This window comes from Sciurus carolinensis, chromosome 3, assembly GCF_902686445.1.
Source record: "Sciurus carolinensis chromosome 3, mSciCar1.2, whole genome shotgun sequence".
Lineage (NCBI taxonomy): Eukaryota > Metazoa > Chordata > Mammalia > Rodentia > Sciuridae > Sciurus > Sciurus carolinensis.
Genome location: NC_062215.1, coordinates 65,797,890 through 65,817,680, shown reverse-complemented (window position 1 = coordinate 65,817,680; position 19,791 = coordinate 65,797,890). Strand labels below are relative to the sequence as shown.

The 19,791-nt window shown below is 32.5% G+C and overlaps 1 protein-coding gene across 7 annotated transcripts in view; it reads right to left on the bottom strand.

Annotated features, from left to right (window-relative positions):
• Nf1 (neurofibromin 1) overlaps positions 1-19,791 on the bottom strand; it is a 249,968-nt gene that overhangs the window by 156,106 nt on the left and 74,071 nt on the right. For all 7 annotated transcript variants that reach the window (XM_047544275.1, XM_047544273.1, XM_047544271.1 and 4 more), the window contains exons 9-13: positions 13,547-13,720; positions 12,980-13,102; positions 12,652-12,726; positions 7,391-7,522; positions 612-746 (exon numbers count right to left, since the gene is read on the bottom strand). In XM_047544275.1, the coding sequence (XP_047400231.1) occupies positions 612-746; positions 7,391-7,522; positions 12,652-12,726; positions 12,980-13,102; positions 13,547-13,720 (639 nt within the window). The remainder of the gene's footprint in view (positions 1-611; positions 747-7,390; positions 7,523-12,651; positions 12,727-12,979; positions 13,103-13,546; positions 13,721-19,791) is intronic.

The following is a 19,791-nucleotide window of genomic DNA, read 5'->3' as shown; positions in this document are numbered from 1 at the left end:
TGTCATCCTAAGAACTTCACAATATAAAACTACTATAGCAGAAGCATTAATAATATTAATGCTATCTTTTTAGTAGTAACAAAAATTAATTTTTTTAGGGTTTTTTACATGCCAGGAACTGTTCCTAAAATCCTTATATGTACTATTTCAATCTTCTTAATGATGTCTCTGAGGTAGAAACTAGTATTATCCCATATTTCAGGTGAGAAACATAAGGCACAAAGAGGTTAAATAAATCACCTAGGTAGTAAATTAGTCTACCTCCAGAGCCCATGCTTGTAATCACTTAATGTGATTACTTTAATCACTCATTTACAGCATTTACATCAGTTCCTAATTACTGTGTGATGTTCTCAGGAATCTAATACCATCTGAAGCAGTAAAAGCAGAGTTACAACAATAAGTGAGTACTAACCACATCCATTTTCACCTCTTTCTCCTTTCAATACAGTATCTGCAAGCAGAGTCAATGAAAACAGAAAGCTGATGAAAAGAAAAAGGGGAATAGAAAAGCTAAATTGTTTGGCGATAGCAAGGGGACATTAAAAAGAACAAAGAGTGTAGAGGATGTTGGAAAGCACCTTGATTTATAGTTGCTTTGAAATACTTACACAAAGTAAGAGCTTTGGATCTGCATGAATTAGTTTCACCATAGACAAGAGAAGATACTTATAGCTTCTTGTCTCCAGATCTGTAGGTTTTTCTTTAAATTTAAGGCTTGTTACTTTTTCTTTAAATGTAAGACTCTGAAAACAAAACGAAAACGTGGTATAACCTTGTAAGAATCAGACATCAGATACAGGAAAACAGTTATTTAAACTTTTTAAAAGAAATTATAGCTGGGTACAGTAGCACAACCCTGTAATTCTAGCAGAGCCAGGAGCATCACAAATTTGAGGCCAGCCTCAACAATTTGGCGAGATACTACCTCTAAATAAAAAGGACTGGGGACACAGCTTAGTAGTAAAGCTCCCCTGGGTTTAAAAGGAAGGAAGGAAGAAAAGAAAGAAGGGAGGGAGGGAGGAAGGGAGGAAGGGAGGAGAGGGAGAGGAGAGAGAGGGAAGCAAAAAAGGAATTCATCCTAAAAAACTTTGAAAAACAGACACATAGACATTTTATACCACCAAGGGTAGTATTATTAGAAACACTAACTAATAAGCATAAAGTTAGTATTAAGTTTTTAAAACAAAATTGGTTTTATACCATTTATATTATCATTAATCTAGTAAGATTTAATGAAAATCTATTAAAATGCTGGAAGTTTAATATCAGTTGACTCCAATATAAAAAAAAGAATTTTCTAAAACACAAAAACAAAGGGGGAAATATTTGGTCTATGGCTTTCACTAATACACACACTGGACAACTCATTTAGCAAACACTTAACACACACACATATATATAGATATTTTAGAAACTCATCATTATCAATCACAGATGTGTCATTATTTGCTGTTCCAAAAGAAATAAAAAAGACCCTGTCAATTATAAGACACCATACAAAGCAAGATACACCTGCAACCTCAGAGAAATTTCACAAAAGTGTTTAGAACTGATGAAATATGCTACATAGACAATCTTTGTACTTAAAGATTAAATTGTTAAGTTTTTCTTTTTCCCTCAATAGCATTCCCCATCTCTCTCAAGTTATAGAATACATATGTTTTGCCTAAAGTACATCTGTAAAACAGAAAGAACTCTTTGAGAAAGATCAAATCATGGAAAATGTGTTTCAATTACAGAGATACCATGGTAAACTAAAATAATAAATTATAGATGTTACTCAACCAAAACTCCAATAATTACATTCTGCATTCACTGTCACCTTTCTATTCTTTTAAAACATTTCCTTTAGTCCTTTAAAAGAATACAAAAATATCTGGATGCCTTTATGTGACCATAAATGCAAATAAGCAGATAGTAGACTTTGCAGCATCCACCCAGCCATAATAAAATATCCAAGTAAATAGGCTGTTTTCTTTCAAAGTTAAAAAGTGGAAATAAGTATCTAAAACACAGTAATGGCTCTCAAAGAGTGTGATAAATGCATTTGTTATTGTACCCAAGATTTTGGTCCTGCAGTCAGGGCAGAATAGCTATTTAGATGTATTTATGCTCAAGATTATTACAGAACTGAAATATCAAAACTTACAAACATTATTTGCTTCTATATTTATAACCCCAAGGCAAATATTTACCAAATATATTTAATGAATTCTGGTTTTTGTTAGCTCTTGTAGAACTATATATGTTTTTTCATTATAAGTCAAAGAATTTAACCTGAGATCAGGTGTTAAGTAGTCATTAGTAATAAGCAGTCAAGTGCACAGCAAGGTCATGAGTGTTAAGTTACTCTTAAAGTTAATTTAAATTCCTTCCAAGGCAGATGAGCAAATAACTTGTAGTAGATAACCTGCAGAAAAACATTAGCTACAAAGACCTTGTGAATAAGCAAATAAAAACAGAAGCTTATTGGGGAAATGCATCAGGAAAGAATGATTAATGGGACTAACACTTCACAGGGTCCACTGAGGTCAGGGTAAACCTAAGAGTTACGGCCATAGATGTTTCCATACATTTCAGAAAGGTTTCTTTATTAACACAGGCACACTAAGGTAAGTTCTAAACAGCCACTGACCCCATTATACAGATTAACATAGGATGGACTTGCACATGAAGTCCCCCTGAAGAGAATGGTCACCATGGTATTTCTAGAAAGGACCAGTTAGGGTAAAAAACTCCACTGCCATAAGTGAAGGAGAAATGGAGCACCTGATTGGTAGAGTACAAAAGGTGGACTCCTGCTCTCCAGGTGAACATCAAACTAATAAATCTGGAAGCAGCACCGTTTCCTTTGTCTTTCTGCTCACAGACAAGCCACTCTCTCTTGAGAGTGCTCTTGGCTTGAATCTCACTTTCCTTCACTTACAATAAGTAAAGGAAATAAGGTTCTCTTAGTGTCTGAATTTTAAGTTTTCTTTTTTCAGAACACAAGAACCAAGGTTTGGAACTTCCACTCCCCACTCTCCTATGACAAAGGTGAAACTTTGATTGAATAAACTTATTTACTACGAGTAGATGCAACAAAGTATAACTATCAAACTGCTTTTGCCTGATGCAGCCACTAAACAGGAACACAAGATCAGAGAAAAATTGGCGGATAGAAAACTTGTTTCCTATTTAGTAATCATTTCAAATTGAGGTAAATATTAGTTTAATCATATCATCTCTTAATATCAGATATTAGTATGTAAATTTTGTTCCAATATGGCTGCCTAATCTGAAATGTATAACTTGAGAGATTTTAATAAACATATTCAAGTATCTTTTGATTTAATGACCATTAGTTAAAAACAATTTAATAAAGAAGAAATATACTTCTTAACAAGAAATGTAAAGAAAAAAAGATGCATTTATTAATTTATCTTATGTATTGCAGATATTAGTAGAAATCAAAGCTGGTACATGTGTTCCAGTCAAAGAAGACAGGAAGTCTATTTCAGAAGTCAAACCACTTGTTAACTTAAGACTATGTGACTGAACTACAGGGATATAAGAAGCATTTGCTGAGCCAAAAACCCTTTTAAGAAAAATAATGTCCAGATACTATACATATATGTGAAAATTATTGAACACTGATTATTGGGAGACTTGAATTTTATAAAAGCAAAATATCTTAGTTTAAAAATATAAAATGATTAGGGCTGAGACAGATATTCCAAATTTTAATAAACACTACAAAAACACTACAAAGAAGTGTTTAAAAAACACTATAAAGAAGCTATAGCTCAATGTTTGTAAGACACAAGTTAAGAGTTTACATGACTAAAGGATCAATAAGACATACTGCTATCTTAGACTATATTAACATGATATCCAGACACAGCATGTTAAAGCTTTCATCAATTATCATATCACTCTAGAACACGAAAGTCAGTTCTTAATATGTCACATTAATTTTGAAATCTTTGTTAGATTGGTCTTTTCAAAAGATAAGCAGACCAGATGGAGGTTTTTTGAAACTAGGTCAAATAAGAAATTCATTCACTCATTCACCAAATATGTACTACATGCTCGGTATGTGCCAAATGTGCTCTAGGAACTAGGGATCCAGGATTAAGTCAGACAAACCTCCTGCTTTCATCAAACTAACACACTAGTGAGGAAAGACAACTGAAGAACCTGATAGAGACACTGGGCTGAATGTCAAGAAATCTAAGAACCAACTCCATTTGGCCATTCACAAATCATGTGGCTATTTTAATTCATTTAACAAGATCTGGGGCTTAGTTTGCTTAATATCTATAAAAATAAATCAGACAAAACACATACACAATTTTAAAGAGAGTTGAAATAATAAAATCACTCCCCATGGCTATCATTGTATAAAAATAAAAAGAAACCTTAGGAGTACAACATTAAATATCTGCAGAACTGGAAATGACAAGGACATGAGTCTATATTGCTGAAGAGAATTTTTTCAAGTAATTAGGCCTATCCACCAAGTAACCTGTCTTCAAAATACAAGGATGTTGTAAAGCTCTAAAATACAGGTATTATTTTACTTTTTTAACAGACTGAATTTTTTTATTGCTACTTCTGCAGCAGGTTAAAAGGCTCAGGTTTATCAGTGTCCATCTGTTGCTATGCAAATGAGGGACAGCCCAGTGAACACACCAAGTAGTACAGTGGTTTCCATACAGGGATGATTCTATCCCCTAGCAGACATCTGAAAACATTCTGGTTTTCACAACTGAAGAGGATTAAGGGATAGGTGCTATTACCTTGTATTGGATAAAAACTAAAGATGCTGCTAAACAATACACAACATATAGGATAGGCCCCCACAACAAAAAGTTATCCAGTCCAAAATGTCAATAGGGCCACAAGACTGAGAATGCTTGATGCAATCATCAATAATGTATTATTTCTAAACCATTTATGTATTTGCCTGTGCTTCCAGACTTTATGGTCACCTACTATATTGAGTTCTTCATTAGATGTTTTCGAGCAGAAGTTATAGAACTTACTGTTTGTTGACTCACAAGGATGTTTAAAGATCCTCCAAATTCTAAAATTTTCTTATTCTAAAAACTATGTTATTAAATTTGCTATTTTCTCTGGTGAAAATATCAGGCAGAAAGTTGTCCTTTAGCATTATGTATATATATACAAAATTTCTTATATATATATACAAATACACAAATATAAAATGCTTTACAATGATTTTAAAATTTGTTATTGATACTTTTAGAGAATAGTTAAAAATAAAAACTGAATTCTTGCCTTTGATAACAGAAAATTTATAAGGTCAAAAGAGACCTAATTATGGCTTTTATAAAACAATGATCAGTTACATAAAATGTAGCCCTTAGAGTCAACCAATAAACCAAGCTAAAAAGTGCATTTGCCTTGCCTGGGTGAGGCAATGGGTTCAAGCCTCAGCACCACATAAAAAAATTAAAAAACAAATAAAGATATTGTGTCCATATACAACTAAAAAAATTTTTAAAAAGTAAAATAACTAAATGAAGAGAACATCTTTACACTCCAAATTCTTTATTCAAAAGAATAATTTAGTTTCATTTTGTTTGGGTTCCTCATGCAAAGACAATTAAATGATACACAGTTGATAAACTGAATATTAAAGTTAAATAGAAAGTGAATGTTAACTTTCCACCAAAATGTTAACTTTCCACCAATTCCTATTATTGAACTCATTCATTTTCTACCACAAAGGGTAGTAAACTTACAACAAAAAGTCAAATAAAGTTTTAACTTCCTAAAAGATATCTAGAACAAATAAACCGATCAATACAAGATTTTTAAACAGTTTATTTGGGGCTGGGAAAGCTCAGTGGTAGAGCATAGGTTTAGCATATACAAGGCCCTTGGTCCAATTCCCAGCACCACAAAGGAAAAAAAAATTATTTCAAGCAATTTCTAAAACTTAAAAAAAATGATATCTACATAAAAATATTTAAATAGCTATTATTTGTTTACTTCCAATTTATACCTTTACTGAAATTTTTTCCAACTTTAAAACAAATTAAATACTTGGCATTATAAAAAGGCAATTAAAAATAACCTTGTATATTAAAGTTTATTTATTAAACACCATTATCATGCCCCTTTGACTTATTTTTTAGAATAAATAATGTTAAAACATCATGATACAGAAAACTTCTCTATTTCAATCTAACAATCTTCAGAAACAATTAGTGACAACTGGGTAAGAGTGAACCACAATTGTATAAAACCAAAATATTTTATTGATATGGGAACTTGGAAAAAGAGAATCATGCCAGGGAGGAAGCTATTTAAGTTTTAGGTGTGAGATGGCTAATTTATTAGATAAAACCAATAGGTTGAAGACATGCTACGTTTTTATTTGAAATGACATGATGTGACTATAAAGGTAACTATACACAGAAAAGTCAAAGGAATCCAGGACTTTTCTGAGGTAGTTACAATAGGTCATACTTACAGCCACAGAAGCCCACTGCCATGCAAAACAGTGACTGGTTGGCATCTGATCATGTAATCGACAGCAGCCAATAAGAACAGAAAATAAGCAGAAGACAAAGCACCACCAATCAATGTCAAAAGTTGCCATGTACAATGCCCTTCTGTTCTACATAAATATCAAGAAATGACTTAACAGTTGTATAATTAGTTGTTTACATTGATTGCATGAGTTTTACAATTCCATAGTAAGACTAATCTCTTAGAATACCTAATTTGAGATGTTGCTTTCATTAAGTTTAAACATAATTGAATGTCAATATCAAAGTGCTTATCATTTGTAAATGTTCAAAGTATATTTTCTAACATACAAAATATTTTTTATTTTAAATATAAAAATTTTAATTTTATTTCTAATTTTATGCATAATATTCATGAGCAATGCCAAACATTCACTCTAACCCAGTCAGCTTCCCTTACTTATCTTCAAAAAGTAAGAAGCTAATCAAAATACTCTGGTTTGGGCTGGAATTGTGGCTCAGTGGTATAGTGCTTGCCTGGCATGTGTGAGACCCTGTGTTTGATCCTCAGCACTACGTATAAATAAAATAAAGGATGCATTGGCAAATAAAAAATATTTTTTAAAAAATACTTTGGCTCATAAGACTTAAAGGAAAAAGAAAAAAGAAAGAGTTAAGGGGGGAAAAAACTAAACACACATGAGAAAAGGTTCACCTAACTGCAAGAGTGGAAAATAAACATTTATTAACTAATATTCAAAAATACTGTAATAGAAAACATATTACAATATTTATAGAAAAGGAGGGACCCATTCAATTCTCCAAAATAATCAAAGCAGCAGGAATGTGATAAAGATAAAAATGCAATAGAAAGGAGTTGGGATTCAAAACTTGTGATTTCTCACCGGTGCCATTCGTATTGCTGGGTGTGCTCCACAACCCTGCACTGCTTTATGAAGTGTTTCCCCAAACATGTTTCGAAGTTCAACTGAGTGACAATATACAGCATCAATCTTGGGCCACCAATCCAACGCAGACTGGAGAAAAATAAAGACCAAACAGAAGAAAAAGTACAAAATTACATGAGTTGTATACTCTGTTATCCCTGTAGTTTTGTTTTATCCTTTTGTCAAACACTTTTTAAGATCATGCAAACATATATCATGATTTTTCAAAGTTCTGAAATAATGTCTTTAACTCAAACACTAACCTACCCATATTTTAAAATATAATGAGCATGTGCATATGAGACTGTCTTTTCTCACTGAAAACCTACTGAATTTGAAAGTTTACAGAGAACCAATCCTGTAGTCAATCATTTTTTCAAAGTTTAAACATTTTATACATTTCAGAAACACATGCATATTTTGTATATATTTTCCCAAAATTAAAAGAGATTAGTGGTTCAACACAATGTTGAAATATGTGGTAAGCCATTCCTTAAAGGCTTACAAACAATAATGATAATTATAACATGAAATTAGTATATAAGAAAAAGTCATTAATAAACCTACAATCTTAAACTGATATGCAATGATGGCACAGTACATAAACAACTAACAATCACCATCAACAAAGACAAACTGATCCTAGCTAAGTATCTTTGAGTTACTTTATGTAGATATTTTTCTATTTGTTTAATCTATCTAGTTTTTAATGCCCATTTTATTTGAAAATGTATCTCTTTAATTTTTACTTTAAAATGAATTGATATATTATAAAAATGACAACTATGAAAATCACTAAATTAGAAAAATGACTGGATGAATTTTCATTACATATGAGGAATATGCATGAAACAGTATGACTTAAAATACACACTTCTAGCCTAGTCAGGCATGGTAGTGCATGCCTAAAGCCCAATGACTTGGGAGCCTGAGGCAAGAGGATCCCAAGTTCCATACCAGCCTGCACAATTTAGTGAGTTCAATGTAGAACATCCCTGGGTTCAATCCCCAGTACCACAAAAGGGCAGGGTAGGGAATGACTTCTGGTTTATACTCTAGTCTGAAAAAACAATGAAAGAATGATAATATATTCAAGTAGTAAATAACAGAGATTCATAGCTTCACATCCTTAAAGTCTCAACACTGAAATTCTTCACTTATAATTCTCAGAATATTTTAAGTAGCATCAAGTTATGTTAACCTTAACCAAAACTGCAAATTAAAAATTCTATTTATTACACAGTAAAATACAACACTAATTTATGACACAAAATTTAAATACTGAATTCACTCAGGAGGCGATTATAAAGCTGTGAGGAAAGATTTTTATTTTTTGGAGGGGCAGGTGATGAGGATTGAACCCAAGGTCCCTCTACCATGGAGGTACACGTGCAGTCACTTTCATTTTTTATTTTGTGACAAGGTTTCACTAAATTACCTAGGTTGGCCTTGAATTTGTGATCCTTCTGTCTCAGCCTCCCAAGGTGCTGGGATTACAGGTGTGCACCACCTCCCCTAGCTTTTTTTTTTTTTTTTTTAATAATGGTTGTATATATTATTCCCTCACTTCTTTCTTTGTTATGTCTTCCCTCACTTTCTTTCTCGTTTCTACAAATGGTCAATTTTTAGTTTGGTTATATAATGGATTTCTCAAACGTGAGGCAATTTAGTTATTTAACTTGCCCAAAGCAACAAATGGAACTTAATTTAAAGATACTTATTAATTTAAACAGCTTGAATTAATCAGCTTAAAGCAACAAAATGCTGAATGATGACGAAATGCATTGAGTAAAGGGTCCTCTTAACCCTACAGGTCCCATAAAAATGTCATCAGAAACTGAAACTAAAGAGATACGTATTCCACAAGAACATCCTATCCAAATTACTGCATTATTTTTGATAGCTGTTCAAACTGTATTGTGGTACTAGGTGTATCCTATAAAACAACTTTAAGACTGAAGTTTTGGTAATTTTCATACTTTTCATTTTTCATAATAAATTATTTCATTCATTTTAAAGTAAAAGATACACTTTTGAATAAAGTAGGCACTAAAAATTAGACATTACAGAATTAACAAAAAAATTTAGTATTTTGAGTTGTTTCTACATGTTCTTTCTGAAACTAGTCAATTAAAAGAGACATTCTTCCTTGAAAATATTGTTTATTGCCAAAAATATGTAATACTTATATAATGAGCAAATTATATAGTAATTTCTCAAGAGACTATTTAAATGATTTTCGAATACCTTGCAAATAAATCCTTTAACTGTGATCTCAGTAGAGATCAAATAAAGTACTATACTAGCTATTCCATGTCCCAGCGATAGCTTAAAGAAATAGTTCATATATGTATAATACTTTTTAAATTTCCCAGTAATTTATCTAATTTAACCTAAAGGAAACCTATAAAATACATAACTCAGATCTTAAAACTAATTCACTTCTTATGGCACATCACAATAAAAAAGGTGACAGTATGATAAGCACCATTTTAGAAACTGCTGAAAAACTTGCATTGCAATAAAATTCAAATAATGAATCAACTTTAAGATTTTCTAAGAAACAATGGAATTTTTTTACGTCTAAACACAGTGCTTAAGAATTACATGTATAGTTCACAGAAGCAAAACAAAACTCCAAACCCTATTACTACTTCTACATAAATCGTCAAAAACACACCCGTAAAACTTTTTTTGAAAATGTCAATTTTAATTGCGTGAACTATCTAAAGAACCATGGAAGAGAATTTATAAAGTGTATTGAACTAAGAATCACTTAAAAGGAAATCTTACACTATGAATCAATTTAGGATCAGGAGTCCAAATATCTACAAAAAATTTCGCATGAATTCAAGATGTAAAATATATCCCTAATAACTTTCCTTAGTGAGACCATAATAGTCAATTCCATAAATTTGCAATATTTCCTTTTTCAACCAGAATTTTATATCCAGTATCTATTAGCCTCAAATCAGACTAAAAAGCTTTAAGAAGAAACAATGTGTCAACCAATCTTTAAAGACAAAATGTCCCTCTCTAAGGTATAACTTTAAAGGACACTTTGGAGTACTGTTTATGTTATTTTTCAAGCAACTGCATTGATGCTTAATATTTAAAAATTAATCAATACTGTTTCTTTATAAAAACAGATGTCCATAGTGACTTGACCTCAGATACAGACACACTCCACCTCACACATGCAATACTCATTAAAGTATAGGATGCACAACCACTTTCACCAAGTACATTGAGGCATGCATGAAGTACCACTCCAGGCATGCTTAAAAACCCAGAAAAAAGCAGCTCAGCCACTTACAGCAGTGCCAAGTCCATGCTTGAAAGTGCTCTATATATTCAATTGTAGACAAAAATATTTCACAATTAAAGTAACTAGCCACAGAGTTATCAAAAAGAGAGAGAGTGTGTGTGTGCCAGTGTGTATACCTACACATACACACGTGTACACACATATACACTTGGGTTTATTAAATTCAATTTTAAGAATTTTATGTAAAACTATCCACTCTAACAAGTGGACTATTTTTAGTATTATGAGCCAAAGGCAGTAAAGCAACATTTTGTTTCTGGTCACACATAAACCTTGGGTTGGGGATAGAGAAAGGATTTTTCTTTTTTTAAATGACCTTGAAAATAAACCTTAAGGTTACAAAGTCCTGGCTCACTGCTCTGGCAAAAGTACAGTAATTTTTAAAAGTTTTTAATACAAACATATCTTATCTAAAATCAGATTAATTAAACCTTCCCTTTTGGAACAAAGAGTACTCAGTGTTACATCCACCTATAATTTAACTTGGTGATACTCGACTAAAGGTGGTGTCATTCCCTCAGGCATTCTTATTCATAATGCAGAAGACAAGGAATAACTGATATTAATGAAGTGAGGGCTAAAGATGCTCAATGTCTTGCAATGTACAAGGAATCCTGTATAACAAAGAATTGTCCCAAAAATGCTACCAACACTCCATCAAGAAAAACTAAAAGTATCACTAAATATCTTTACCAATAGTTATTTTTCCCCTGCAGAAATGTCTAAAAGAAAATATAGGCCATATTTGGTTTAATTCAACATATTCAAGGCAAATGATAGGAAATTATTTTTAACTCACCAGAAAGTCTTAAAATGAAATTTGACTGTAAATAGGACAAATACACTAAGTTATCAACAACAGCCTCTTTAAGGGAGGAAAATAGGATAAGATGACCAATAAGTATAAATACCTATCAATGGATAAAAGAACTGTGAAGAATACCTGAGAACCTTCAAAGTACAGTGTTGATAATTAGATGAACAGAATTGAAAAATACACTGTCCAAATCTAATAAGGTTTCACTGTCTTTCTACTTAATGTACCCATCACAAGTACCTTTTTATGAGTTTACTTGCTTTATTTATCTTGTGAATATGTCTTGTAAAGTGTATTAATACTTCACTTAATTACTTATTTAAGGAAGACTAAAAAGTACAATCAAATATAGTCTTGCCATTTCATAAATGGGATACAATATTTCATACTGAGATACAACATAAATACTATTACTTTTAACTTCATAGGTAAGGTGATAAATCAAAATATACCAAATACTGAGAAAGGTTAAGAGTATTCAAATAATATATGAAGAGTTTTAGAATAAAAATGCTGAATTACATTTTCAATGGCATGATTTCTCAAAGGCTTTTCATCTAAGTAACATATTTTAGGTTTACTCTTTCCAAAAGATCCTATTAACTTCATCTTTCTCAACAAGGGCCCTTAGGTGAAGATTAAACATGAAAAATACAACTGTATATAAATTACTAGACATAATCACCTCAGAGTAATCTTCCTATACCATATCATCTAAGTTGAGAACCTTTGTGAAAATCCAAGAGCCTCTTCCTTCCTTCCATTTATTTATTTATTTATCTATTTATTTATTTATTTATTGTACTGGGAATTTAATCCCAGGAACACTACCACTGAGCCACAGCTCTAGCTCTTTTTTAAATTTTATTTTGAGACAGGGTCTAAGTTGCTGAAACCAGCTTTGAACTTGTGATTCTCCTGTCTCAGTCCTCCAAAGTAGCTGGGATTACAGGCATGTGCCACCACACCTGACAAGAACATCTTTCTTTAAAAGGGCAAAAAGAAAGAAGGAATACATCAAGAAAAGAAAGAAAAAATTATTTTAAGTAATTTAGCAATACCTTTTGGACTTACATTGGTGATGATTCGATGGAGTGAATTTACCAGTACATAGTGAAAAGTAGAAGGTGAATTCTGAGCCAGGCAGATCTACAGAAGGAAGAAAAAACAATAGATGATTTCTAGGCCAAAATATTCAGTAACACAAAATAAGACAAAAACAATAGCAAGAAGAAAATTTATTAAAAATAGGTAACTTTTTAAGGTCTTCAACTTAACATCAACATATAATATTAAGAAACACTGATAAAGGTATAGTTATTTATCTTTCTAGTCTTTTTCACATTTAAAAAGGAAAATAATAGCATCAGTAAGCATAGCTGGATAAAATCAGTGCTCTCACCTTAAAGTGTTGGTTGTTGTGAGGGCTTATACGAAAGCAAGAAACAAGGCAGTCAATCATTAGATCCACATCTGCAGGTTGACTGCCTCTTGAGAATGGTTTACTTGGATTAAAAAGCAGGTTCTATAAAAACCCCAATAGAAAATAAAGACCATTAAATAGGCAGTATTGTTTTTACTAATATTAATAATTCTATCAACATTATCCACATAGATGACAGGAACTTTCAATTGCAAAAAAAAAAAAAGTATAAAGCACTAATACTGTGGTTCATTAATCTGCTATAAGTCTTACTATACTACATATGGTTCCTTTCTGGTTCTAATTTCTACATTATCTTAAACCCAAGTCTATATATTTATATTCACTTTTTAAAAAAACTGGTTAACTCTATTGTTCTTCACAACCTCAATCTAGTCTGGTGAACATAATGACAACAAAAATAGGTCCTATAAACATATTACCACAGATGACTCCCAACTTTTAGTGTTTGGACCATTTATCTTTGGCATAATACTAGAAGTTTATTCTCTTAAAGTTATAGTAGAGAAAGAATAAGCATGATACCTTAAGATCAACCACCATGGACTGAACTAGTAGGAAAATGACAGAGTTATCTTCCCAATTGATGTAAGTACTTGCTTTACAAAGTTTGACACAAGCAATTGCAGCACTCTCTGTCAGCTGCCTGCTTCCTCCATGGCCAGCAAGTGCTTTTCGCAGACTGTCCAGAAATAATTTCTACAGAATTCAAATACAGCAGTAAGATAACATATGAAATGTCTTTTATTTCAGATTTATCCAACAAAGTAACAAATTAATAGCCTCTAAAATTTATACTATAAAAATGCCTCGTTTATATTTTGGTTTGCAATTTTATAATTTAAGTGGTTATCATTATTTAACTCTTTCTCAAATTAAAAAAAAAAAAAAAAAAAAAAAACTCCTCTCCTCTTTCTCTGCCGAATTATTATAGGAATATAAAAAAACAGTCCTGGACTGGGAATGTGATTCTGTATTAGAGTGTTTACACAAGGTCCTGGAGGGAGAGAGGACAGGAGAAAGGAAAAAAGCCTTTCCCATACATCTGGACTCAGCACTGAATTCAGCTGATCATATCTTCCTTTTGATATTACCTTTAATGTCTAAATATTTTACCTGTAAATATCAATCAAACTGCTCCATCCTTTTCTAATACTCCAGACAATATTCAACCTTTACCCTTCTAAATAAGAATATACCCAAGGCTACACTGTTGCTCTAAATTCTATTCACTCCCTCCCCCAAAAAATTACCCAGTTTTTATGATCTCAACCCCTCTTTGTAGTTCATTAACAAATTTCATCCCTTGACTTTTCTCTTAAGCGAAAATTTCACATTTACACCTACACATATTCTCAAATGTAACATATCAAAAGCTAAACTCACCCAACACCAGCAAAACACACATTCTTCCCTAGTGTATGTGGAATAGTTTCCAAATGAACCATATATTAGTCCACCAAACATTTTTTTTGTTTTGTTTTGTTCTTGTTCGGGAGGTTGAACTCTGAGGCACTTTACCATTGAGCTACATCCCCACTCCTTTATTTTTTATTTTGAGACAAAGTCTCACTAACTTAATGAGGCTGGCCTTGAACTTGGAATTCTCTCGTCTCAGACTCCTGAGTGGCCGGGATTATAGGCCTGCATGATTGAGTCCAGACCAAACAAATATTAATACATTAAACGAAAAAGGTATTATACAAGGTGTCTTATCTCATAATAAGGGAATGAAACTAGAAACTAACAGTAGATGAAAAAGTAGAAAATTCACAAATATGTGAAAATTAACACAATCTTAAACAGTTAATGTATCAAAGAAAAAAATCCCAAGGAAAAGGAAATTAGAAAATATCTCAAGACAAATGAAAATAAAGCACAACATACTAAAACTTAAGAGGATGCAGTGAAAGCAATGTTAAGCAGGAAATTTATACCTGTAAACACATTTAAAAATGTTGCTCTCAAATCAATAACCTTAAGGAGCTTGAAAAAGAACAGTAAGAAGCTAGCAGAGGAAAGGAAATTAATAAAGATCAGCAAAAAGATAAATTAAACAGAACAGAAAAACAAAAGAGAAAAACCAAGGCCAGAAGCCAATTCTTTGAAATAAAATAAAATTCAATAAAATGGACAAAATTTTAGCATGATTAGGAAAAAAATAAGAGCAGACTGAAATTATTAAAGTTAGAAATAAATGTAATGACATTACTACTGATTTTATAAACATTTTAAAATGTTTAAAATTGTGCATCAACAAATTAGATAATATGAAAATGGACAAAATTCCTAAAAATACACAATCTAACAAAACTGACTCATAAAAAATAGAAAATATGACAACAACTATTATTAGATTAAATCAGTAGTGAAAAACCTCCCAAGTTAAGAAAAGCCCAGGACCAGATGAGTTCACTGGTAAATTCTACAGAACATTTAAAGAATTAGCACCAACACTTCTCAAATACTTTCAAAAAATTAAAGTGGGGGGAACACTTCCTAAGCCATTCTGAGACCAGCATTATCCTCATACAAAAGCCAGACAAAGACACTTCAAGAAAACCATACACCAATATCCCTGAAGAACATCAATGAAAAAAAAAAATGGTTAACAAAAAGTAGCAAAAAGGAGTTGGTGTTTTAGTTCAGTGGTAAAGTGCTTCCCTAGCACGTGTGAGGCCCTGGGTTCGATTCTCAGTACCACATATAAATAAATAAATAAAGATATTGTATCTATCTACAACTAAAAAAATTTTTTTAAAAAGTAGCAAATAAAATTCAGTAGCTTTTTTTAAAAGATCATATGCCAAGTAAAACTTATTTCTGGAGCAAAAAGGTGCTTTAACAATGAAAATCAATCAATGTGATATACCACATTAGTAGAATGAAGGAAACCCCCACATTATCATCTCAATTGAGACATAAACAGCATTTGATAAGATTCAATGCCTTTTCATAATTAAAAAAACAGCCAAGCTAGGAACAATTTCTTCAAAATGATAAAGGCCATATGGTAAAAAGATAATAACATACTCAATGGTAAAAGACTAAAAGCTTTTTCCCTAAGTATCAGCAATAAATAAATAAAATATAGATTAGGATGCCCTACTTCTGCCACTTCTATTCAACAGAGTAGTTAAAAGTTCTAAACAGAGCAACTAGGCAAGAGAAAGAAACATAAGCCATCCACATTGGAAAGAAATCAGTAGAATTACCCTGCTTATTAATTTTTTACAACACTGGATGCAGCCATTATGTCCTTGATATGATATGAAAAAAAGCACACGCAACAAAAGAAAAACTGGATAAATAAGGCAACCAAAATTAAAAAAAAATTTTTAATTAAACAACACTATCAAGAAGGTGATACAGGACTAGGCTTGTGGCTCAGGGACAGAGCATTTGCTTAGCATGCATGAAGCCCTGGGTTTGATCCACAACAACAACACACACACACACACACACACACACACACAAAGTGAAACAAAAATATGAGAGAAAACAGCAAATCACATATCCAACTTGTTTGTTTTTTCATTGTATTTTTTGTTTGGTTGGTTTATGGTGCTGGGGATTGAAACCAGGGCCTTATTAGTAGCACATGTTCTATCAATCTCAACTAAAGTTCTATACTTCTTCCTTAAAACTTTCCCCACTATCCAAACTTCATCTAAATTCTTATAGTACATACAGCCTCCATTTTTCCCCAGAAAACATGTACTTTCAGTATGTAACTTTTCAACTCACATAAAGAAATAACTGGGAATTCTAGGAAGACAGCAGTCTAAAACATCCTTGACTCCCTCCCTCTCTCCTTAGTTCTTTGATACCTATGTTATATTTAAAAATATAACCAGGAGACAGTTATATTTTTTAGCCTCTGTTGGTCACATGACTGGAATCCTAGCCTATAGAATATGAATGAGAGAATGCATGCCATTTCTGGGTCCAGCCAATACAAAGCCTCAATGTGCTTTTCATATGCCATCTGTTTTCCTCTGGCTGGCAGAACGGAACACCTATAGAAGCTATATGACATATAGATAAATTTAAGATATACAAAACCTGGTTGACAAAATTGGAAAAATATATTTCTGAGTAAAGAACAAACTATTAAAAGTGACTTTAAAAGAGATAAAGTCTTCAAAAAACTGAAAATAGAATTACCATATGATTCGGAAATTCCACCTCTGATATATATTCAAAAGAAGTTAAAGCAGGGTCTCAACGTTATTTGTACACCCATGTCCATAATAGCATTATTCACAACAGTTAAAAGGTGAAAGCAACCCATAAGTCTACTGACAGATAAATTTGGAAAAATAAAATGTTGAGCCACCTGTAACCCCAGCTGCTCAAGAGACTGAGGCAGGATGATCACAAATTTGAGGCCAACATAGGAAACTCAGCCATACCCTGTCCCAAAAATAAATAAATAAATTTTTAAAAGGTAGGTCAGCGGTAAAGCATCCCTTGTCCTTAACACTGTAATACATAATTTTTTTTAAATGATAAGATATACATACAATTTACAATAGAAGGGTGGTTTCCAGGAATTGGGACAAAGGAGAATGGGAGTTGTTTAAATACTTTTTTGGTTTTACAAAATGAAAAAGTTTTGAAGACTGGGCTGCCTGACAAAGTAAATTATACTTAACACTACTAAATTGGACAGTAAAAGGTTAAGATCGTGTATTTTATGTTACATGTATTTTACCACAATCAAAAATTTAAAACAAAATTAAAAATAACTAAAAATGTTTATTTTGATTTTGCACTTTTTAAATTCTTAGTTGTAGATGGACATGACACCTTTATTTTATTTATCTTTATGTCATGCTGAGGACTGAACCCAGGGCCCCATACATGCAAGGCAGGAGGAGCTCTACAACTGAGCCACAACCCCAGACCTTAAAAATGTTTTAAAAGACAAAATCTACATAGATCAAGAAACATACGAAAGCTTGAAAAAGGTGATCAAGGACTTATTTTAAATAGACAATAAATACACAGGCTAGTTTTAATAAAACTGAAGGTCAGAAGTGAAACAGCTGGCTTTTTCACTGAATGCCCTTCCTGAAAAGGAGTAAAAATTCCTATTAGTTTATTATTTTTCATTAAAATTAAGGCTAATATGCAAAAGTCAAAGGAAAACTTAAGACCTCCAAACCCTAATCATTTTACAATTATATCTAAATAGTGTGTTTCTGCTATTTAAATTACTCCAGACCACAGAAACATCTGAAAACTTCCAAATTCATATTATTTATTTAGCACAAATACCTATTTAGAACAGTTAAAGAGTGAAAACAGATATTACGTTAAATACACATTTTCTGAGAATGAGAATGAAGCCAAAGGAAATGTTTTTAGTAGCTCTTCAATCCATTTGCCAATAGCCAACCAAATTTAATTCTCTCTCTCTCTCTCTCTCTCTCTCTCTCTCTCTCTCTCTGTCACACACACACACACACACACAGAGTACAAATTTCTAAGTCTATTTTAGCTCCAAGTGTCAGGTACAAGTTTAAATACTAAGTAACACAGGAATTACCTGGTTTGATACAACTCAGTTCTAAAACCATTGATTCAAATACCTTTTAATTTTTCTTCTTTTGTTCATTAAAAAAAATAATTTAAATACTTAATAAGGAATTTAAAATATAGTATATTTAATTTGGAGATTACCACATAGCAGTTAAAGACCTAGATGAACAAAGATTCTCAAACTTTAGTGTGCACCACAACTACCTGGAAGGCTTGCTAATAGGTTGCTGGCTGGGGGCGGGGGAAAGGAATTCTGATTCAGCAGGCCTAGAGTAGAAAACCTAAGAATTTGCATTTCTAACAAGTTTCCATGTGTACATGCTACTTGTCTGTAGACCCCACTTTGAGAAATACACAAATAGATGTTTAGCTAGCTAGCTAGCCATCTCTGACACTTTACCCTCATAGAAACAAAAAAGTTAGATTAGAAGAATACACTTCTAACCCCTCAACAGTGGCTGTCCCTGGGGAAGAAGAAAAGGAATTAGGGGAATCAAAGATGATTTCAAGGGATGGTGGGAGCAGCGGCAGCGGCAGCGGCCAGGCAGCGTAGCTTTGGAAGGCTCCCGCACGCCGCATGCCCTGCCAGGATGCCCAAGAGGAAGCCCAAGTGGAGGTCAGCCCGCCTGTCGGCCAAGCCCAGGAAGGTGGCAGGCAAGGATAACTCTTCCGACAAAAAAGTTCAAACAAAAGGGAAAAGGGGAGCAAAGGGAAAACAGGCTGAAGTGACTAACCAAGAAACTAAATAAGATTTAACTACCAAAAATGGAGAAACTAAAAATGAAGAGTCTAGTCTCTGATGAAGCAGAAGAGAAAAAAGTCTGATTAATCACACACCATGTCTTATCAGTGGTCTCCTTTCCCTTCTTGTACAATCCAGAGGAATATTTTTATCAACTATTTTGTAAATGCAAGTTTTTTAGTAGTCTAGAAACATTTTTTAAAAGAAGGGAATCCCACCTCATCCCATTTTTTAAGTGTAAATGATTTATTTAGAAGTGAAATCATTTGCTGGTTGTTTATTTTGGGGTATAACCAGAAAATAGTGGGATACTGAAATATGGGAGGCTTGGACTGTCTTGGGTGTCAGTTTAACATTCCATATGTGGGGGTTTAGTTTTATATCCTACAATACAAAGCATATTAAATGGCAGTGTGGAGTCACACTATTGCATTTAATGTCTTGAATATTTTAAACTACTTCTATGCCTGTGTTTTTTAGT